This window comes from Culex pipiens, chromosome 2 (assembly GCF_016801865.2).
Source record: "Culex pipiens pallens isolate TS chromosome 2, TS_CPP_V2, whole genome shotgun sequence".
Classification (NCBI taxonomy): Eukaryota; Metazoa; Arthropoda; class Insecta; order Diptera; family Culicidae; genus Culex; species Culex pipiens.
Window position 1 is genome coordinate 65,545,804 of NC_068938.1, and position 24,700 is coordinate 65,570,503.

Below are 24,700 nucleotides of genomic sequence, written 5' to 3' on the forward strand. Positions count from 1 at the left end.
TCTACAGTTGATCTTTTCGATGCTTTTATTCAAAATTTAACTTGAAGAAAGGACCATATTTCAAAAGATTTACAATTTCGCCTTTTTGCAATTTTGCCTTCTTTTATTCCAAATTAAACCTAAATAAAGAAAACAATATTCAAAACTTTTTACAAATAAAATTGATTTTTAAATACATGGAAGAACACAGAATAATGTATTTTATTTAAATGCACATCTTTAAAGAAATTTTGTATACAAACTCAATTATAATGTATTTAAAAAGTACATCTTTTGAGAGATCTTCCCTTTCAAATTGAATTTAAATTAAAGGGGATTTTCTTAGAATCCTCAATTTTCAAATATTTAGGCAAAATGTACATTACTAGTTTGGGATGAATTTTAAATAAAAGGAGGACAAATTGCAAAATATTTAAAAAGGTGAAAACTGTACCGATATTACAGATTTTTTTTTTAATCATTCAAAGTATGGAACATTGCACTAATAAGCATTATTGATTAATTTTAAAAAAGAGTAAAAATTACATATATTGGGATTTTGAAAAAAAAAAAACAAAGTTATATGATTTTTCCAAAAAATCATTATCTTTAGAAGTAAAATTATCTGTTTAAAAAAAGACATTTTTTTATATTGAAAAATACTATTTAAACAAAACTACAATATCTATGAAAATAAAGAGACGAGTTCAGGTTTTTTTTTTTGAAAAGATCATATAAACACAATTTTTATATTTTTCCCATACAAACATCACCTTCTAGTATCTATGAGTAGATGTTGACAGATTTTGCTCATATTCTGCCCAGAATCATAAAATAGCTGAACAGTTCTCTAAGAAATTGTTTTTTTTTCTTTCATTTTAATTTTCGTATTTTTTAATCCGTCTGAAACATTTTTGGTGCCTTCGGTATGCCCTAAGAAGCCATTTCACATCATTAGTTTGTCCATATAATTTTCCATACAAATTTGGCAGCTGTCCATACAAAAATGACATATGAAAATTCAGAAATCTGTATCTTTTGAAGGAATTTTTTGATCGAAAAAAAAATTGTTTTGGTGATTTTTAATTTCACTTTTTGTCACTAAAACTTGATTTGCAAAAAAAACACTTTTTTTTTTGATTTTCCGATATGTTTTAGGGGCCATCAAATGCCAACTCTTCAGAAATTTCCAGAATGGGCAAAAAATCTTTGACCGAGTTATGATTTTTTGAATGAATAATGATTTTTTCAAAAAAAAATCTGAATATTGGTCACAATGTTTCAACTTCATTTTTCGATGTTAAATCACATTTGCAATCAAAAGATATTCTAGTGAAATTTTGATAAAGTGCACCGTTTTCAAGTATATCCTTTTTTGGGTAACTTTTATGAAAATAGTCGCAGTTATTCAGTTTTTAAAATTGGTGCCTATGTTTGCTCGCTTTTGAAAAAATATTTTTGAAAGGCTGAGAAAATTCTCTATATTTTGCTTTTTCGGACTTTGTTGATACGACCCTTAGTTGCTGAGATAACCTCATGATTCGAAATCCGGACACTTAGTAGCATATCATTTTTGTTATAGCTGACAAAAAATCTTGTTATAAGTTGGAAATTAAGAAATATCATCAGGATGTAGTAGTAAGTTTTAAGAGAATGCAAGCAAAATATGTCTTTTCCAACAATTTTTCATCAGAATTTGAAAATTAAAATGACTTGTTGTGCTTCGAATCCCGGACACTGATAAAAGCTGATTCGAAATCCGGACACTTTTGCTTCGAATTCCGGACACGCGTTTTTGCTAATGAATCGCACAAATTTGGACTGAAATGTTAGTGGATGGCATTCTTTAGGTCTCAAATAAGCTGTTAACATCAAAACAATCGATATTTTATATAAAAAATTTGCTTGAATTTAAGGTAATCAAAACCATAAATTTCTGCTTTGCTTTCCCGGTGCTTCGGACGCCTATGAAATATTTCACGTGAAATGTTTCACATTTTTGGTAATCTTATAATTTTATTTATTTAATTAATTTGACATTAACTACAGCGTTCAAACAAACTTTAAATGAAAGTTGATGTTAGAATTCATCAAATAACACAGTTTTGACTTTCATAATGTGAACTAATATCCAAATAATTGATAAAACAAGATGAGGTGTCCGGGTTTCGAAGCGTCCGAGAATTCGAATCATGTTATTGCCATGCAAAGGTTTTAAAATAGGAAAATTGATGTTTTCTAAGTCTCACCCAAACAACCCTCCATTTTCTCATGTCGATATCTCAGCAATAATTTAAAAAAATTAATAAAGTTACTATTGATGCAATTTGGCTGCTTTTGATACAGGGAATGCATCGGAAATTTTTTTATCCAAATCAAAAAATACGTAGAAAAGTGAAATTGTAAAAATAAAAAGGTCTTTCGCCATTCTTCTCTAAATGTAGCCATTTTGTTAGCTTTCAAGCCAGAACAGATTATTTTTCCACCCAAAACAATCGCTGGTCCTCCCAAGAGTCTCCCCCGTCACACGTCATGACCATGGTATCACGGTATGTATCACGGTGAGTGCTGTGTCGCCGTCCGCCCCATACAAATCTTACCTGGCAGGTGTAGATGCCCTCGTCGAGTCGGCTCGCCTTGGTGATGCCCAGCAGGGCCGTGTAGTGATCCTTGGAGTCCAGCGGCAGCAGCCGGGTCCACATGTTCCTGAATTAATAATACCCAGACAAAAGGTCATCAAAGTGGATCAGCAGCCAAGATGAAAGCCCCGGGGTCGGGTCGAGTCGGGTGGCCACGTGATGAAATGGTGCCGAGAAGGAGAGAACAAAAAATAAAATCGCACACGTAAATAAGGACAAGATTAAATAACTTTTATCATGTGATAAGTTTGAGCTGGGCAGGGGCCCAGAGTTGGGGTCGGGACCGGGTTGTTGTGGTGACAGGGACAGGTTGGTTGGTTTGTTGGGGGGAGGGTCTACTGTGAAGATGATGGAAAAGGACACGTTTGAGTGACAAGTTTACATTTCAAAGGGAGCTTTGGGAGAGCAAAAAGCTCGGTGAGCTTTATTTATTTTTTGCTTTGCTTGAAAGGCCTCTGGTGCAAAGTATTTCTTGTTCTTGCGTTAAGTGGTGTTCTAAGGCAAATTGGAAAAACAACAAGCATCACACAATGCTTTTACATCATTACAGTTATACTCCTGTGAACAATTTGCGAAATAATGATAAATTAATAAAACTGAAATTAAAACATTGCCATTTTGCTCGTTCTACCCCCACAAAGTGGCATGTCCTTTTCATTGAAAATTAACCAACTTGGAGCCTGAAAAAAGACACAATCACGAGCTGTATCAGCGCCGCGAAATCACACGAAGGTCTTGGCGTGACGGAACCAGGACAGGTAAAGTGGAACGGACAGGATTCCGGAAGGGACAAGAAGGACGAGTCAAGATTTATGAGTCCAACTCGAGTCTCTATTATACCAACCCCCTCTCTGAGCCGGGCTGACTTGACTTACCGCGTTGCCTTTGTCACGTTCACGAAGAAGCCGTTCTTGTACCAGCGAAATGTCATCGTTGACGAGCCCTGGGCCACGCACGACAGGATGAACTCGGTGTTCTCCCGGACCGGGCCCTTCTGATTGACGACCACGGACTGAAAATGAGAGGAAAAAAAAAAGAGTGGGGAAGATTGAAAAGAAAATTGCGGCTTAATGGCGGTTTAGCGGAGCATAATCAAGACTCCACGCCGTTTTCCCTCCGGGTGATGAGGTGGATCCGTTGGAAAACAAAAGAATGTTGGATGAATAGCGATTTCAAGGATTTTTTTGTTTAAAATTTCATTTATTCCACATGAATGAAGATGCCTAATCATCTTAAGAAAATTATGAAGCTGTGCAATTCTCTACGAAATCGACCGATTACGACCATTTTTATTTTTTGTATTTTTTTATTAGGCTCAAACTTTGTGGGGACCTTTACTACGACCAAAGAAGCTATTTTGTGTCATTGAGTTCACCCATACAAGCCTCCATACAAAAATTGTACGTAAATATTTAAACAGCTGTAACTTTTGAGTGAATTTCCTGATCAATTTGGTGTCTTAGGCAAAGTTGTAGGTATTGTTGAAGACTATCAAGAATAAAATAGGTACACGGAAGAAAAAAATTTGCCAATTTTTAGATTAAAATTTTATTACAAAAACTCAATTTCCCAAAATATTTAGGGGACAATAATTCGCAACTTTTGAGCCATAGAGAAACATACCCAAGTAACATTTTTTTCCAGGAGTTCTACAAGAGCTCTTTAAGATAGCTACAGCATAGCAGTTTGGACCACGGTTGGATAAAACTCTCTTCAAGTACTCTTCCAAACTCCTGAAGAAGTTTTGAAGAGAATTTTATCCTACCGCGGTCCAAACTGCTATGCTGTAGCTATCTTGAAGAGCTCTTGTAGAACTTCTGGAAAAAAATGTTACTTGGGATGGTCAAAAAATCTGCCGCCGAGTTATGAACTTTTGAAAAAAACAGTGATTTTTGGGAAAAAATATCAAAATATCAAAATTTTTGTAATTGTCTGCTCTACAACTTTGTGCAACATCGTTACACTCTAAAAAATAACCCTGCAAAGTTAGAAAAAACACGAAATTTTAAAATGAAAAATGTTGTTCTAAATAAAAAAATGAACCTTCTGGGTCAATGTAGATTCGAAAAGTACATTAAATTTCCCATAAAATGACATGTTCCAAACAAATTTATAGTCGAGTAACGGAAAATGGGAGAATTTTTAAAACTTTTTTAGTCTTTTTTTCGATGAAAAATACGTTTTTTCTGAATTCTGAGTACGCCATCAAATCGGGCGTCTAATTTTACATAAAAGTCCCTTTGCACCAAATTTCTATCTCATCACCGTTTCAGGCTGCTAATTATTGAAAAACACCTCTTTTTTCGCATGTTCAAAAATGGAAGGGGTCGTACCGCCCCTCCGTCACGAGGTATCAAAAAAGGGACCTCGGATTCGTGATCAGGGACAAAAGTTACCCCTTAGGACAAAGTTTCACGCAAATCGAAGAGGGGTCGGGGCAACTGCAGTGTGAGTTGGCGGAGAATTACCCATAATATTATTTTCTTTAAGTTAAGAAAATTCGCTATGAAATTGTCTAAGAGACATTGAAGATTAGACCTCTGGATGCTGAGATACAGCGGCTTAAAGAAAAAGAAAAATGAAAATTGAAGTTTTCTAAGTCTCACCCAAACAACCCGACATTTTCTAATGTCGATATCTCAGTAACTAATGGTCCGATTTTCAATGTTAAAACATGAAACATTCATGAAATTCTTCGATCTTCTCGAAAACAATATTTTGATTTTTTTTGAATCAAGACTATCAAATATTACGCCCTTTCGAAATGTTAGTCTTCATTAGTTTTTTTCAAAATAATGTTTTCGAAAAGATCGGGAAATTCCACAAATTTTTTATGTTTTAACATTGAAAATCGGACCATTAGATATCGACTTTAGAAAATGGTGGGTTATTTGGGTGAGACTTGTACAACTTCAACTTTCATGTTTCTTTTTCTTTAAGCCGCTGTATCTCAAAATTTCGAAGCAAATTTTTTGAACTTTAAAAAAAATTTTTGGAAATGGTCACTCATGGTCACTATTTGTAAAAATCGAAAAACTGCAAATATTTAGTTAAAAACAAACTTTCGGTGGCTATATCTTGAAAACGGAGCCCTTTATAAAAAATCTGTAAAGTATTTTTCGATTGCAATTTCAATTTCACATGAAAAATTTAGGTAAATTTTTTTGGCATAAAATTTCGATTTTTTCCCAAAAATCACTGTTTTGTTTTTTTTACCATACTCCTCTATAGCTCAAAAGTTGGGTGTTGGGTAAAAAGAAAATCGGCAATTTTTTTTTCAGTGTACCTATATTTTTTCCAATAGTCCTCAACAATATCTACAATTTTACCGAAGATACCAAATTGATCAGAAATTTCACTCAAAAGTTACAGCTGGTTGAATATTTACGTTTCATTTTTGTATGGACAGCTGCCAAAATTGTATGGAAACTTATATGGGTGAACCAATCACACACAAAATAGCTTCATTGGTCATAGGGAAGGCCCCCATAAAGTTTGAGCCAAGTCAAAAAATACAAATAAAATCAATTTCCGGTTTTGGTAGAGAGTTGCTCAGCTTCGGTTGTTGGAAGGGTTTCAGCAGTTTTTATGCTACCGTAAACCGGGGTGAATTTGATAGGATTCTAATTTATTTTTTTGAATATTTTCCAACAGGTAAGGTTTTTCTCAAAATTATTACTTTTAGAACATGTACTGGGGTAGGCCACACAAAGTTCATCCACTATTTTGGAAAAAATGTTTTTTCAATAGTGTTTAGAAAAATAGTTACGTTAAAAATTTTTAGTTTAAATTCCGGGGTGGCTTTGATAATCATATTTTTTTTTGCTAAAATCATATTTAAGATGTTCAAACTTTATTTGTACGTTAAATTTACCATCACTAAAGTAGCTGAAATAGTTTTTTAAAAAAATAATCAATGTTTATATTTAGTTAACTAAGTTTATAAGCTTTTTAGCAAAATTCATATAAAATTTTGGTAAAATTGTTAAAAGGCGGAATTTTGCCTGAAATTTGTTAAAACAAGTTTTGTTAGAAGGTTTACACTCTAGCAGTGAATTGATCCGTAGTGTTGAAACATGTTATCTATCTATTATTAAATACGCGCTGATCCCTGATTTGCCTGAGGGGATTGGAAGTCTAAATATAGATCGAGTTTCCTTCAGATGCTTGCTTCTATGTTTAGGCGGGGCCGAACAATGCCCAGCGACCTCGGAATTGAACCGCAAGGAGCTCTGTCATTCTGAAATGGGTCGTTGGAAGCAGCGCGAGGGCTATCACCACCTAATACCCGGGACTGAGATAAGCTGTATCAGCATTCGGCATGTACACAGTCTGATACAAATTATACTTTCCCATAATTTCGCTACCGGTTAGCGGGTATTGGATTGGACCATACACACACACAAATTTGTTAAAACAAGTTTTGTTTATGAAATTATCGATTTATATTGCAACTCATACTGAATTCGAAGCACGAATCACAAGTTTTCACATTTTACATGACATTTGTTCAACTGAAATTGCCTATACATTTAGAGATTTTTTTTAATTGTGTTTCAAATCCACATATTACTTATTATTTACAAACTTATTTAACCTTCTCTTAGTGGAAAATTGTCCAAAGAATCCGAAAATGCATTCCGTTTTCCGATTCAAAATCATGTTCATTGAGAAAATCATGACACTTTGAGAAGTTTAAAATAATAATTTTTATCAACATTTTTGTAACTATAGTTTACTAATTTTTTAAACTTTTCATAATATTATGAAATGATCTTTTTGAGGTACAGTTTGGCCCATAAAAAAATGCGACATTGTTATTAGGTGAACATCGGGACTATTTTTACTATTTCTGATGTATGCAGCATGTGTACATGTTAAATAGGTTTAAAACAAACAATAAATGCATTTAAAATCATTCCCTTAGCATAAAATAAGTTACAACGCATTGAAATTTATAATTTTCAGATTTGCTCCACGCCCAGGCCATATAAAGAAAAACATACTTTTTTCATGTTAGTCGATCTGGATAGCCTTTTATGGTATTTTTATGGACTAACAAGTAAACAGCCTTCAAGGTTACTTTTTTTGAGAGCTGTAAGAATTAGTTCCACCGAATTTTACGCATTCTTTTTACCAGTTATAGTAAAATAGTGAACTTTTCGAAAATATGCCAATTCTGAAAATGCATCATTTTTTTGGATTTTTTGAGCCTGCAATGTTTCAACGAAAAAAACAAATGCCACTAATGATGGTAATTGATACTAACAGATGCCCTAATGTACCTTATGTTGACTTATGTTGACAGAATCACACAAAATAATAACCAAAATGGCATTTTTCACTCAAATTGCCAATTTTAACAAATTTAAAAAAAAAACTTTGTGATTGGGCGTATTTAAGAGGGACTTCTAACGATGCTTTTGGCACATTGTTGGATATTTTAAACTGTTTCGTTATTGAAATATTAGGTATTTAATTAGGGTAAATATTGTTCCAAAAATACATTCATAATTGTAGACAGCCTGTACACAATTTTGTTTTTCTTCAAAACATACTAAACTAACACCATAATACATAAAAAAATAAGATTGTTAAATACATTCAAGAATGACACCACTTTTTCTGTGAAAAAGTGCATATGTCGCATTTTTTTATGGGCCATACTGTACTTTGAACTCTTCTCTACCACGGTCAGTATGATTCTAAAAAATTCCGTACGTATTTTAATTGCACTCTTCATTTTGCGGAAAAATCGCTAACCTATCAAAGTCACCCCGGCTATCAAAGTCACCCCGTTTTACGGTATTGGTATTTCTTAATGTTTGTTCTGTTTTGACAAAACAACAAAACTATATAAAAAGATAGTCTGAGTTTAAATAAATTGGATTTAAAACTACTGCAGATTGAACTAATTATGCAAGGTTCAAACATTATTAGCAAATTAATTATCCCAATTTCAATTCAAATCACACTCCCACGTTGGCAAACCAAACCCCACCTCAAACTGTGCTGTCATTAATTAAAAGCACGTGTCACAACAATTCACCCTGGTTCAATTCGAATTCTCGCACGTGAAATTCACGCAACACCTTTCGAGATTAATTAATTTCCGATGCCAAGCCGTCAGTCATCATCGCCGCCACCCACCACAGAACCATTTCTCCAACGAAGCGTTGAAAGCTAGCTCGCGCGCGCTTCAAGTGTCAGAATCACGTCAAGCGCGTCGAAAGTGTGACGTGTCGTACAATTTTTCACATTTTCTGGGAAAAGTCTTTCACCTTAGAAAATCTGAGGTGGTAAACAGTTTGTTTTAAATTTAAATCATAGCCAAATTTAAATTATTAAAGCATTTTTTTTAAATGATACCACTCCTTAATATCTCGTTCAAGAAAGGAGAGACAAACCCTCCCCCTGCCCCGGAAAGGGAGCGGTAATTATTCATGTAAACATGAAAGCACGTTAAGCAACATCACTAGAACCGATTCTGCTGGTTGTGCTTGCCAGAGCTTACAAAGTTACACCTTTCGAAAGAGGAGTCCTCAAGCCTATTCACTGGATCACTGCGCCCAGATTTATTTCCAAGTCTACCGAGGAAATGAGGTTAGGTTTGCTCGGAAATTCACTCGAAGGGGTCGGTCGCAAATTACGACGGCTTAACAATTCTTTTGTTGTTAATTTAGACCTTGACGATCTTATGAAATGTGGATTTAAACAATCATAAAGTTGAAAAAAAAAAATAGGTGAAAATACGTCATGTCCAAACATCCCTCACAACTTTTGAGTCAGATCCCGTCACAACCTTGGCGGAAGCGTCTCAAGTAGATGAATGATGGTTGCCAAGGAAGAGTAGTTTTTTTTTCGAAAAACGAGCTTCAACGGTGTAGCCCATTAAACTTCCAAAACCAAGTATTCTCGTACGAGTTTCAAGTGTTGTGTACTTTTGACTGCTGCTGCCTCACGAAACACGAAAAGATGCTGGAAGTGTTTGAGCTGAATAGTGTATTTTTAAGGACATGATATGTTAACTTTCGAGGGTTTCTTGAAAGGAAACTGATAGTTGGACTTGTGTCACTTGAGAAGATTCCGAGCACTTCCATTTGACAGCATTTCAATGTATGGAAGTATGGGTGTGGGACCATCCATAAACCACGTATCTTCACAAAGATTGGATTTAGGACAATGGTCAATATGGAGATTTTTGTGTGAAATTGTCTGAAGAATCGAAACAAAAGCGGGTAAAAATCAACATTTTTCACTAAAACTGCGATGACTTGAAAATTTAAGCGATCTACTATACTTTTTTGGGTACCAAAATTTTCGTAATTGAAATACGCAAATACATGAAAACACCCTGATTTTAAATATTTATCTGTCCAGGAATATTTTTTGGATTTTTTTGTTTGCTAAAAATCTTTAAAGCTTGCCAATCAAAGCAACTTTGTTGAAAACATCAAAAAAATGCACGCCTTCTGTGATCAAATTTAGTGAAAGCATCTAAGCAAACCTTCATAAATAAGTTTTTTGAACGTTGCGTAGGGTTAAATTTAGAGACTTTTTAAGCTAAAAAAGCAAAATTATAACTTAAAAATCTCAAAAAAGCGCAAACCAAATTATAAACGCCATTCAAGAGGGGATATCTAGCACTACAAACGTTAGCAAAAATTAGGGGCCTTTATCTTTAAACTCAAAATATCTTCATTTGAAAATGTCTAATTCTCAAGGGAAAAGTGGATGGGACCACCCTAACGAAATTCGAAAATAGTTAAATTATATGTTTGACATGTTTTGCCCGTTGAACCTGAATCTGTCATCAGCTCAATAAAGTGTCAAAAATCGATTTTTAATCATATTTTATGTTTATATAATTTACTTTAGCACAATTCTGAGAGTAGATTTAGATTCTACGGGAAAAATTGAGCATGAAAAAAATATACAGTTGAACAATTTTCGAATTTCGTTAGGGTGGTCCCATCCACTTCTCCCTTGAAAATCAATTGAAGATATTTTTTTTCATTAAATTATTTTTATTAGGTCCTTTTCGGTACTGGGACCTGGTTGGGACCGAGTCAGCTTTTGTAATTACATTGTTCTTAATGCTAAGAGTAATTACAGAGGATCTTGTGTGTAAATGTTAGTGGGAGGGGAGCCGATTACCCGCGGCCTACTCGTGATTAGTAGGGAAGGGATTGATGCTAAAGACAAGGCGTGGGAAGGGAAGGGGGATTGTGTAGGGGTCTTGGTTGGCTCTGCTGGCCTTTGCGTTTTGTCCTCAGCCGCAACTCGGTGATCAATTGAAGATATCTCGCGCTTAAAATTTGGCTTGTGGTTTTTCGAGATATTTTAATTTAAAATTTGCACGTTTTCTTGTTTAAACGGGCTGTAACTTTTGAACCTCAAGGGAACCTAAAATACATTTTTTTGCGTTTGAGTTTTGATCGGTGCCAAATAAACGGAGTTTTGATTTTGAAAAGAAAAATGTGATGTTTGGAAAAAATCGTAAATATTGCTGAATTAAATTGTTTTAAATTGTAAAAAAAAACACTTTTTAGATGCAAACTATATTTGAAATCGAACATTACTGTAAGGTATCATAAGTCAATCTGCGATGCTGCTTAAACTCAATTACTTCTAAAAAAAATCCAAAACCTAAAGCTTAACCACATCATTGCTGCAGCACTCTTGCTACCACAGCATTTGCTTTGAACTTTCAGTTGATGATCGCTTTAAAATTTCAATCTCCCACAAAGTCAGCTCAAACAAAACCAAAACAAGTCCCAAAAAATCCAACGCCGGAATCCAAACCACCCCGCTGTGAGCCCCTGAAGAAAAACTTTTCCCCCGTTACTCACCTGCAGCATTAGCCCGGCGTCCTGGCGGAAGTTGGGCTTGAACGGGGCAAAGCTTACGTTTCCGCTGGCACTGCCCCGGCCGCCACTTCCTCGCTGCTGCTGCTGCTCCACCAGCCGCTCCATCGTTTCCCGGACGCGGCCGGAATCAATTTTTGCGCCGAAAAACTGAAACGTTACCTCGTTGTTGGCCCTGCCACGTGTGTTTTTGGGGTTTTTCGTTGTTGTTGGTGGAGGTTTAAGGGAAAAGATGGGAAAAGAAAAAGAAGAATGGGAAGATTGGTGAGCATTTTCACACTTGGAGGATTTTCACTTTTTCCGGGAAAACTTTACATGTCAGTTGGGGAATGTTTGGTGAGTGTTGAAAGAATTTGTCGGATTTATTTCTTTTTTGAGACATGTTTTTTCAAGATTTGTCAAACAACTTATTTGAATGCTGAGACGAATCAAATTATAACTAAGTCCAAGTCCAAGTCCAAGTCCAAGTCCAAGTCCAAGTCCAAGTCCAAGTCCAAGTCCAAGTCCAAGTCCAAGTCCAAGTCCAAGTCCAAGTCCAAGTCCAAGTCCAAGTCCAAGTCCAAGTCCAAGTCCAAGTCCAAGTCCAAGTCCAAGTCCAAGTCCAAGTCCAAGTCCAAGTCCAAGTCCAAGTCCAAGTCCAAGTCCAAGTCCAAGTCCAAGTCCAAGTCCAAGTCCAAGTCCAAGTCCAAGTCCAAGTCCAAGTCCAAGTCCAAGTCCAAGTCCAAGTCCAAGTCCAAGTCCAAGTCCAAGTCCAAGTCCAAGTCCAAGTCCAAGTCCAAGTCCAAGTCCAAGTCCAAGTCCAAGTCCAAGTCCAAGTCCAAGTCCAAGTCCAAGTCCAAGTCCAAGTCCAAATCTCTGCACACGATAATCGATGTAAAGCTGAATTTCGTCACACTTCATTAGAATCGTCTTCGTCAAGAGCCCCCCAACTGTAATGTAATACTTTGTCGTACAAGGGCGTAAAATGTGTGTGTGCTGTTCATGAATGAAGCGTGCGGAGTACTTACTTGCCGGAAAACACTTCGAGGTCGTTTATTTTGGAAATATTGGCGTTCCGCAGGGAGCGATTTATCTGGAAACAAAAACGGAGACAACAAAACGGGAAAACTGGGTCAGATGGGCCGTTAAGGGTAGAGGCCGACTACAATGTCGTTGTTTTCATTGTTTGAGTGGCGAAGACGATAAATATGTCAAATCGTGCTGAGAGATGGCTTTAAAGTAGCCACTTTTATTGGTACTTGTGCGTGGAGCATATGCTGATGTTGCTCAAAAGTTTATTTATAAACTTGTGAGACAACATTTTAAAGTAATTTTTAAATTTTCTTTGAAATAACAATTAATAAATAATAATAGAAAAATAAGAAATAAAACAAAGTTGCTAAAAAATCCGAAAAAAAATTAAAGGACAAAGGACAAAGGACAAAGGACAAAGGACAAAGGACAAAGGACAAAGGACAAAGGACAAAGGACAAAGGACAAAGGACAAAGGACAAAGGACAAAGGACAAAGGACAAAGGACAAAGGACAAAGGACAAAGGACAAAGGACAAAGGACAAAGGACAAAGGACAAAGGACAAAGGACAAAGGACAAAGGACAAAGGACAAAGGACAAAGGACAAAGGACAAAGGACAAAGGACAAAGGACAAAGGACAAAGGACAAAGGACAAAGGACAAAGGACAAAGGACAAAGGACAAAGGACAAAGGACAAAGGACAAAGGACAAAGGACAAAGGACAAAGGACAAAGGACAAAGGACAAAGGACAAAGGACAAAGGACAAAGGACAAAGGACAAAGGACAAAGGACAAAGGACAAAGGACAAAGGACAAAGGACAAAGGACAAAGGACAAAGGACAAAGGACAAAGGACAAAGGACAAAGGACAAAGGACAAAGGACAAAGGACAAAGGACAAAGGACAAAGGACAAAGGACAAAGGACAAAGGACAAAGGACAAAGGACAAAGGACAAAGGACAAAGGACAAAGGACAAAGGACAAAGGACAAAGGACAAAGGACAAAGGACAAAGGACAAAGGACAAAGGACAAAGGACAAAGGACAAAGGACAAAGGACAAATTAGAACTAAAAATGGCTATTTACAAAAAAGAAATTTTTAAAAGTCATAATAACATAATTTGTTAAACATCAAAGAATTACGAAAATATAAAACCGATTTAATTATAATCAAAATGACTCCAACTTCACTAATTTATTTGAACACCGGTGCTGCAGAGCTTCCAATCAATTCCGGCTAATTTCATTAGACACAAAACCGTCACCCGAACTGATTCGATTTCCATAAATTAATCCCTTAACACCATCGCCGCTAGGCTCAAAATTGGCTCTAGCGCCTCGCAAAACTCCCACGCGCGCTGAAACGAGTGCTCTTCAGCAGCTAATTAGCGTTCTAATCCGCGCCAGGTTCAGCTTGGCTTGCTGCAAAAAAGGCCGGGCCTATTCGGTGCAAATCTCTCTTTTTCAACAGTGAAATTGGGTGCCCCCGTGTATTACAAGCCGCAAAAGGATCCTGAGCCTGAACTTCATTGAAACTGCTTATTATAAACTGGGTACATTGTATGCTGTGGAAAAAAAAACTCATTTTCTGCCTCACGAAAGGGGCATAGCTGACGCGATCATCGATTGGATTGAAAAAGCAAAGTTTGTTGACTAAAAGTAACAGAATTTGTTAAAAAAATCTAAATAAGTAATGATTTTTAAGATTTTTTTTCTCATTATCGCAAAATTTAATGTCTGACATTATCTGGTATTGCTAGAAACAAACAGAAATTGTTACAAGTATCCATAGGCAGCAGAAATAACACAACTTGTTAAGAGATTTTTAATATTTTAAAAGCTTTTTGATTGCTTTTTTGCAAATTTTATTTAACAATTGCAATTTGAATCAACTATAAATCTTCCAATGATTGCAATGCAAAGTTTTAACAAGCAGTGTTTTGGTAGCATGAAAAAAAAACAAAATTTGTTGCTGCATATTTGTTAGAGTAACAAATTTTGTAAAGACGAATTTGTTCTTATTGTAATATTTTAATAACCTCTTTTAAAATGTCATGAATTTATTATCATAAAATAACAAAGTTTGTATTTTTAGCAAATTTTGTTCCTATTACAATTTTTATTTCTGTTCGGGTCCTACAACATAACCAGAGCCCATTTACTGCCAATTTTCTCACCCTCGCGGGTGTCGTCACCTTCGGATTGGTCCCAAGAGGCGGGAAAAAAATATCCAGATGCGAACGAGGTTCCTAGAATGCCATCAGCCGCGCCGAAACCGTGTCTAACACGGCAAACAAGCTCCAGCTTCAGCTCCTCTGACGCGCGAGTTGACTCTTTTTTAATAACTCGCTAATTGAAGTATTTGCCGCGGAACAGTGCCGCCCCCTTAACGGGGTCTCCCCTTCCATTGGGCAGGCGGATCAAGGAGGGAAAGGGGTGTTGGTTATGGCTGGAATGTAAATTTAGTCATTTCACAACATGTTAGGCACAAAAAAAAGCGCTGCCTCTCATAACAAACGTTGTTGGTTGAAGCTATACCATGGCGGCATAGCTAGTGTATGCTAACGACTTTGGCGGCGCAGGATAACATAGAAAGTGCCGACGGTGGAGACCGGATCGTTTGACGGTGCTGGAGCATGGATTTGATGTTTGGGTAATTATGGTGGTAGATTGAATTTTTTTTCCGTGAAATGAAGAAGTAGAGGCGAGAATCGATTTTAGAAACGCAAATTCCAGCGTATTACAGATTTATTTCTTATTTTCATTTCTTTTTTTAATTTCTCATTTCTCATGTCTCATTTCTCATATCTCATATCTCATTTCAAATTCGTCATGTCTCATTTCTCATGTCTCATTTCTCATGTCTCATTTCTCATGTCTCGTTATTGTTTATTTGACTTGCTTAAAACATAAACTCATAACTCATAACTCTCTACTCATTACTCATTACTCATTACTCATTACTCATTACTCATTACTCATTACTCATTACTCGTAACTCATTACTCATTACTCATTACTCATTACTCATTACTCATTACTCATTACTCATTACTCATTACTCATTACTCATTACTCATTGCTCATTACTCATTACTCATTTCTTTTATTTATCTTCCTAGCATTTTGTTTGTTTAATTTCATTAGAATTCATGAGTTCATCCATGTGTTGAAAATGTTCATTCAGGTGTTAAAAATTTACCTCGCAACGAATATTTGAGCTATTTGCGGCCATAACCACCGATGTTACGCAACATCATCAAAGTAAATAACGGCGCAAATTGTGCCGGCTCATTACTTTTAGCCAACGGTGGTTAGAATAGCGAGAAGCTTTGATCTACAATTATAATAAATCACAGTAATGTCTACTTTAAATTACTTAAAAGTACTGTAAAAAGTTTTAAAAATATTCTAATAATAATAAAAGATTTTGGATATTTGTCAACTCATTAACTTCTTCAGATTTTTGAACCAGTTTGAAAAATCTGAATCATCAAAAATCAGCACAAAACAAAAAATTTCAAAACCTCCACCACCCTCAAGCCACCACCCACATGGGCTGCTTTTGGCGTGCGATGTGCAAAATTAATTAGCATGTCTCGCTTAATTATCAACCAAGCCCGTCACCTCCGGGGAACCCACTTCTGTGCGCGGAGGCATTTTGCTTTGATTTTGCAGCTCGTTGGCTGCACTCGATGGAAAAAGCGTGAACTCACTCGCTCTCACTCTTATATTTAGCTTTCCAGACCAGGAGGCCCCGTTTGTTGTTTTGCCGTCACTGTGAAGCACCACCAGAACCGCTCTTTCAAGTACCCAGCTTTATACGGTTGAAAGGTGTGAAAGTCACGGGACTTTGCTAAATTTTAGCTGGTTTGAAGTTTTTGTAGGAAATTTTATGGTTCTATTTTAAGGGTAATTATTAAACCTATTTTTGTATTTCCAAAAAATGAACCGTTTTCTCCAGTACCGTGTGTTTGGATCTAGAACCTAATGTCCAACACCAATGTCTTAATGTCCAAGAGCGTTCACTTTGTCCTAATGACCTACAGCTCTACCGTGATGTCCTGACTAAATTTGACCAGTTCGCCAATGACCTCTGCTCTCAATGCCATCAACGATCCCGCCGACCTGTTTCTCACTTCCGGTCAGTGCAGTCAAGTGGCACCACAAGCATGGCCAGAAAGTTTGTCATTCGCCGCATTATTGCCGACACACATGCCGAGAGGAAACTCTTTCTTCCTGAAACACACTACCGTCACAAACGGTCGAGCTGTGCAGGGGACCAATTCGTGGAACTTGTATGATGCCCCTCCCCCCCCCCCCCCTTCCCATCCGCTGATGCATCAAGAGTTGGTCCAGATTGCTAAGAGGCTTAAATTTTGAAGGACCTGGCGTCTCCTCGAAGGATCTGTCACTTGACATAGCCGAACAATGGAGGCTCTTGGTGCTATTAAGGGTTGATTCCGTATCGACGGAAGATCAACTGTAAGTGGTGGTGAAGTCCTATGATGGTGAACGCGAGACCGAGCTGTGCTCATGGCCGACAAACTAATGGTTCAACGGATGCCACCGTGGACAACCGCCGGAACCCCGGCTTTGTGACATGGTTTGGCACAACCCGAATACGACGGTGACAACATTTTCCTTCAAATTATGAATTTGCTGAAATTATAGTTTGTTTTATAGATTCGAATATTTGATGGTTGAATTTTTATCAAAACTACAGCTTCAACAGGCCTTTCAAGTCTTAATACTACGGACTGTTGATAACTGCGTCATGAACGTGTATCGCATACAAAGTATTGCTGGACAGGTCCGACAAACTTTGTCACTTTCATACATAAACTAACAGGAGAAAAAAAATCAACATTCATGTTGAAAGCTTCACACATTTTTCATCCAATTTTGCTCTCATAACAAGCTATCAAAACTGTGCTGTAATGGAAGCTCGATACAAAGCCACAAAGTGAACAATCTCCCAAACATACGACATACGACACTTTCCTCACTACCAGAACCAAGGACAGGACCAACTTTTAAAAGCTACAATGTCAAACACATTCCCCCGCCGCACCTCCCCCTCAAAAATCCCGCAACGAGCTGATCTATTCCATTAAACTGACGTAAAAGTGGGCCCCATAATCTGTTCAATAATTTAATCTTTGGCCTCCAATCAGGAAAGCACTGAGAGTACACGTCCTGCTGGTAGAGCCCAGGACCTGCATGGTAATAAGCGAGTGTCCTTTGGAAAAATATTGCCACTTTGGCTTGGCCTCCCTAGTACCACACCGCACACCGACGCAAAACTTTGGCTGTGCGAGCTTAAAATTAAATTGTCCCAGGGGAAAATTTAATGAAATTTTACCCGCAAAACTTTCCCATTCCAGTCGGGCGTACTCTGAACATACTCGCACTACATTTTAACGTTTTTCTTTCTCGTCACTTCATCGATGAAGGCCTTTTTCCTTTAAATTGAAGGAAAGAGTGATTTTGACCAAGTTTTGGCTACGGAATATCTTTTTTTTTAAGATTCAAATAGTAGTTTATGCAACAAGTTGCAAATAGAAGATTTTTGAGCATGATTCAATACGACGATGGATACGACAAGTGCTGAAAAATTCAAGTTTTGCAACGAGTTATGCACAACATTTTTAGCAATTCCGAAAAACTAACCTTGAATGGAATTTTAAGTGAAATTTCCTAGTGTTTAGTCAATTAACTTTACAAATCAAAGCAATATTGAAAAGTATTACTTTTTGACACACGTAAGTAGTAAGTAGAAATTTTCAACAATTGTATTGAACAGAATTACTTTTCGATTCTGTTGTTATTCTGTTAGAGGCCTTTTCGTCGTTCGAGAATGGAATGAAAAGTAAGTAGTTTCACGATAGAAATGCATAGCCCAGCATAGCATAACATTGGTGTCTACCCATAGATGCTACTCCGTTATTGACCAGGACATCCAAAAATGACTCCATTAACCACTTGTTTCAAGATAGAAATGCAAAAAAAAACTATTTTACCTTGTATTTTACTGTGTTGTTTTTTTTTCATGCTTAGTTTTGCACCAGCAATCATAATCCGATGAAATAGTACAGGGCCACCGGAAGATCCGGGTTTTTGAAATTCTCTTTGAAATTAAGACTCAACATACTTTTCATATTGCTTAGATTTTTCACGTTTGATATTGATATTTCATGCTAAAAAACAAAAAAAGGAGCCGGTGTTTATGTTACACATAACCAGGGATGGAATAATCGCAAAAAAATCAATTTCGCTAGCGAACTTTCTTCACCCGCGAAAGAGAGAGGAGGCAAATCACGCAAAAGAAAATCGCTCCCGAAATTCTCAAAGAAAATCAATCTGCGGATGATTTTTGTGAATTTCCTTGTCAGCACCACTTAAAAATGTTTATTTCACTTTGTTTACACACATTGTCCATCTACAAAATGTGACAGGTCATTTTTCGACGTGTGACGTTACATTTGCAAGTGTAGTAGTGAAAAAGATGTTCCGCCGAATAATCAAGACGATGATTTTTTTAGATTCCTTTTACCGATCTTTCGTGCGCGAGAGAGGAGAGCCATGCTCCTTTCGGATTTTTTCTCTTGATGAACGTCTAATGATTTTCTTTTGATGATGATTATTCCATCGCTGCACATAACCAATTTTACAAAAAAAAAAAATACTTTGCGCAAAGGTCTATGTATTTAATATACAGTCCACTCTCTCGTTAGAATTAGTCAATAGAACAAAGCAAAATGAAGATCTGATTAAAAAAAAATGTTGAAAGCATTCACATGATTTTTGAATGTCTTCAAAGCTTGTGTATTACAATATTCGCGCAAATGTGCGCTGAACATGTGAGTTATGTCTGGGTCGGTAGGTCGGAGTCGGTTGGTGCTGAAAAACGAAGCAGAAGTCGGAGTTGACTAAATTCAGAAAACTGGAGTTGGAGTCGTTTAAAGAATTTTCTTACTTTCGACCCTACTTAAAAGTGCCTATAATTTAAAAATAAGCAATTAAAAAATCATTTCCGATAGAAAATTTGATTTTGCTTTTAGTCATAAATTATACAATTATGCAGGACCATATTTTTTATGCCATCAAATAAAATACTTTTTTATCACTAGCCTAAAATCTAGCGCATAAGATATTTTTTGAATTCTGCCAAAAAAATATGAATTTTATTTTAACTTAGCGTTTAGTTGGGTTATTCTCGACCACTTACAATTTTTTTTCAATGATTTCTAAGGTGCAACCGTTAATGGATAGAAATGTTGAGTCAAATGGGACTTTATATGGACATTTTATAGCATGCTAGCTAGAGCGTCCTATTTCCCGTCCCGAGAATTCCCGGGATTTCCCAGTAAAAATATTTACCATTTTACGGAAAATTTGTAAATTTTCCGGGAATTCCCTAAATACAAGCGGAAGTATACATTTTCCTACCTTTTTGACACCAATGATATTAAATTATACAAAAAATAATAATTAGAGAACCTCATTTGATTTTATTCATTCATATTGAACTAATCAGCTAGTCTGCAAAATTACATGTTAAATATTATTCAGATAATATTTATTTCTGAAGCATTCACAACTAGGAATATTGTTTGCTTATATGTTGGGCAACAAAAATTACGCTATTATGGAATGAAAATTAACTATTTTAGTTTTGACAGCCTATTTTAAACGAATGTTTTGATATATCATTTGAAAATAAGATATTTACCTCTTCCAGCCAAAATCAAAATTGAGATATGTTTAACATTTTTTTTCCCTTGACCAAATTGGATGAAAATGAATTGATATATTGATTTTTCTCAAAAGGGGTTGTGTGAGAAGAATTTGAATAAAAATATTGGAGAAATATCAGTTTGAAGTTATAAATTTATGAATCACGTGAGCTATCAAGATCGTAAAAGGGTTAAGAGCGAGTCCACGAACAGGGCATACTCCTTTATATGAGACGTCGTTTGGACCTCACCAATCTGCCTGAAATTTTCAGGGGTTGTTTGTACATATGAGACTAGCATCTGACCAAAATATGAGCACTGTAAGTCAACGCGATGTGGGGCAAATCGGGACACAACGTTTTATGGTTCAAACACGTCAAAAGTCTTAAAAGGCTGTAACTTGGGCAAACCTCAATTGAATTTCAAAATTCTAAATGCATCCGTAAGGGCTTGAAAAATACAACAAGATGCGGGATGAAGCATCCCAATTTGATAAATCTAAAGCGAGTTATTGGCATTTTAGTGAAAAAATAGCACAATTTTAAAACTCAAATAGAAAAGTGTTCCATCCAGAAATCAAATTCGACCTGGAGCTTGGAGGGGACATCTGGGACTACCATTTGAGACTGATAACGCTTTGGGTAAGGGAGTTTAACACATAAGGCGATTTCACAATAGAAACATGCATAAAAATGTTTATTTTCATCCATTTTAACCCTTTAAAAAATTAAGGTGAAAAAATAAAGAAGCTGCTTTTTCTGGTGCACGAGTCACAACAATCGTCCAAGGGGTCATTCTTGTGCAAAATTAACTGAGCTTTCCGAAAAAAATACTTTCAAAAGCACACGATTGAGTTTTAGGGGTTAAAAATTCGAAAAACTGGTCAAAAATGATCAAAATCATAACATTTTCAAAAAACTTTTTTGTAAAATTCTCATAACTCGTGAAGAATACATGCAAACCATTTATGTCTTTATATCAAAATTTTTGTTTATGTCTGCTCTACAACTATTTTTTGACTTTTTTTTTTTGATGAAAAATACGTTTTTTTCGGAATTTTGAGTACGCCATCAAATCGGGCGTCTAATTTTAAACAAAAGTCCCTTTGACACCAAATTTCTATCTCTTCACGGTTGCGAGCTACAAATCAATTAAAAAACGTGTCTTGGTAAAAAACCAGAAAAATGAAAGGGGTCGTACCGCCAAACCGTCACGAGATATCGAAAAATGGACCTCGGATTCGTGATCAGGGACCAAAATAATCCTTACAGCAAAGTTTCACGCAAATCGAAGAGGGGTCGGGGCAACTGCTGTGTGAGTTGGCGGAGAATGACCCATACGTCTTTTTGAAATGTTTGGCTGGTTTTTCGGATCTCAAATTATTTTCCTTGAAAGGCAAACTTTGGATTTACGTCCAAGACAGCTAAAATCGGCTGAAACGGCAAGGAGTTATCATTTTTTGAAAAAATGTGTTTTTTTTTGCAAAAATTGACGAAAATTTGCGTCTTTGGGACCACCCTAGCACGGTGTAAGTCACCCTAACGACCTTGTAGCCTTTTTCTATGACCAGCCCTCAAAATTGTAAGGAGACTTGTTCGAAAAACTAAAGATGGAAAATGGCTTTTTCGGACATGAATAGATTAAGTTTTATCAAAATCAGATAATACTAAATTTAAAATCTAAAAAAAATTCTAAATTCTATGCAATAATCTCATTTCCATACAAAAAAAGATACAATAAAAAGCAACTGCAGATTTGATTCTGAGGAAAAAAGTCACAACATAACAATTAACAACAGCAAACTTTGTAATAAGCTCTGAAAGCCACTCTTTCAGCACACAACCTCAAAGGAAAACATCCTCCCGTGGGTATTTCAATTTTGCCACTCCAGCCGTCGTCGTCGTCGTCGTGTACGCCAACACCTTTTTCAAAAAAGCTTACTCTCCTCACAAAAGCAACCCGGTTTGCCTCCCCGCAAAATCCCTTCGTAATCTTTTATCTCGCAAACACTTTATTGCTCTAATTAGTTCCGCTGGGTGGACGCTCGTCGTCGGTGACTTTCTCACCTTTATCATAACTCTCTTTGGAGGGGGTAGTGGACCACCCCCCCTCCCAGCATCAGGGTTTTTGTTTACCCATTTTCACAAAATGCAGCCCCTCTTCAAAAAGGCCGCACGGATTTAACCTTCACCGTGATTATCACCCACTACTGCACAGTGGGAAAAATTAGTTTTTTTTGTAAATTAAGATTTTTTTTTAATTGTTTAAAATTTTGTTCATAATCTACATTTTGATGTAAATTTCCTCTAGTGAAAAAAAAAAAACTTTAAAAACACTCAATGACAAGGAAAATTAGAGCAAAAATCTGAAACTAGAAAAAACAACCCCCCTTGCGAAGCTCTAATCTCATTTCTCGACCTGCTGCAGCGCGTGGAACAGACGACTCAGAAAGTTGAACCGCCCACCAGAGGAGTGCAAAGTTTATCGCCGACTGTCGCCGCCAGAGTTAGTGTCAGGTGGTGCACCAGGGCCGGAAGTTGTTGACCGATTCCAGGCACGGTTCGCTGCACCCTTAGAACGGGTTCTCCCCGTGGGACTGCACCGCTGCAGAGTTGTTGAGGAAAAAGGATTTTAGTGAGGGCGCGTGTGAAGAGTTGTGCAGTCAAAAGTGGCACTTGAGGGTCAGTGAAAGGAAAGGTAAATCAAAGGGAAATTTTCCGACTGGTGAGTGGCCTTTGGAGTGAGAAAATCCCAGTTGGATGAGGGGTTTCCATGATTAGAGGAAAATTGCATGCATTGCAGGTGGTGACTTGTAATTAAAAGAAGTGAATGTTTTATGCAGGGAATGGAAGTAAAGTGGGGTTCGTCGCTTGAATTGCGGGGCACTGTTCTGTGTTTTATTTGCTGTACACCTTTTGATCTTTCCAGAATATCACAAAACAACGTAAAAGGTCTTTAAGTCAAAAGGTCACAATTTCGAATGAAAAGGGTCAAAATTAAGACAAAAGCAACGAGTTTCAGCGAGTTTTTCCAAACTTTCAAATTTTAGCAGTTTTTCAATAATCATTATAAGCAAAGGTTTTGTTTAAAAAATAGTTTTGATTTTTTTTTCTTACAATACATTATTTTATTAATATTTTAGTGAGTTAATCAAAACTTTCAAATCTATGCAATTTTTCAGAGTTTAAAAATTATGTTAGAATTTAATGATTCGCTTTTTTTTAAATTGATAAATTGATAAATTGATATATTGATAAATTGATAAATTGATAAATTGATAAATTGATAAATTGATAAATTGATAAATTGATAAATTGATAAATTGATAAATTGATAAATTGACAACAAACCAATAATCACAATAAAGGAATTAATTATCCTTATCTTTGATTGCTCCATTCAGGTCATTTAACTCTATGGTATTACCATAAACAACAGTAACAAATAATCTAGGAAATTGAATTTTAATTCATAACGCAGATAACACCTTCGTCCCAAGCACCATCACCGCAAACTATCTTCCCATTAAACCCCTCGACGAACATGCAATCTAACTTGCACCACTTTGCTGCAGGGCACCTACCCCCACCCACCCTTCACTTTTGCTGTTCTAATTTCATAACACACGCCAGTTCAAGTGTATACATTAATAACAAAATTGCTCAACACTCTTGAAACAACTCTCGGAACGTTCTACTGCGGGCCCAACTATAGAGGGGGAGAGAAGTGTCTTAACTAGGAGAGCTGGATGGTGCCATGAAAACAACAACAACAACATCAACACCTTAAACAAGCATTGCATCGTCATCAAGAAACTGGGTTCCGATGGTATCTGACTGCGCCACAACGTCGAGTGCATCCGCTCTGACTAGCGGGTAGTCCTTACCGTTCCCTTGGGAGGAAGGGAGAGCTTATCTGTTTTGCTCAATTATTAGGGTGACTCTTGTGACGTTTGGATCGTTTTGCTTTCTTTAATGCAAAAGTATCAACGTGTCTTTCAAGGGACATTATAAATGTTCATTTTGCCCAAATTTTATCGCGCACTGAACGATGTTTAAGATTTTTACAATGTATGGAAACATTATGTATGACACAACAAAAAACCTTTCAAAATTCGAATGAGCTCCTCCTGACTTATATTTGTACCCATTTTTAAATTTGTATTTTAACATTATTTTTTTTTTGCTATTCACAACGTATTTTTGCATATTTTTTTTGGCATTCTCGAATGACGAAATAGCCTAATTTTCATGACCAAAAATTACATTAGAGTATTTTTTTTATTTGGAAAAAACTTTGTACCAAGCATTCCCTATATCAAAAGAAGCCATTTTGTATCATTAGTTTGGACATACAGTATGTAAAAAAAGTATTTACACCCCTTGGGCACTATGCACATATTGTGATGAAACATGTAAACAATTTAAAGTTTGACAGCAACCTAGTACTACGTTTTGTTCAGA

At 36.3% G+C, this 24,700-nt stretch overlaps 2 protein-coding genes across 2 annotated transcripts in view; one reads left to right on the forward strand and one right to left on the reverse strand.

Annotated features, from left to right (window-relative positions):
• Nucleotides 1-24,700, reverse strand: part of LOC120418404 (uncharacterized) — a 326,864-nt gene that overhangs the window by 172,326 nt on the left and 129,838 nt on the right. The window contains exons 4-7 of the mRNA XM_039580780.2: nt 12,493-12,557; nt 11,471-11,660; nt 3,494-3,630; nt 2,580-2,685 (exon numbers count right to left, since the gene is read on the reverse strand). Coding sequence (XP_039436714.1) covers nt 2,580-2,685; nt 3,494-3,630; nt 11,471-11,660; nt 12,493-12,557 — 498 coding nt within the window. The remainder of the gene's footprint in view (nt 1-2,579; nt 2,686-3,493; nt 3,631-11,470; nt 11,661-12,492; nt 12,558-24,700) is intronic.
• The window catches only part of LOC120418405 (uncharacterized), a 79,240-nt gene continuing 77,200 nt past the window's right edge, over nt 22,661-24,700 (forward strand). The window contains exon 1 of the mRNA XM_039580781.2: nt 22,661-22,934. The gene's annotated coding sequence lies outside the window, so the exon portion shown is untranslated. The remainder of the gene's footprint in view (nt 22,935-24,700) is intronic.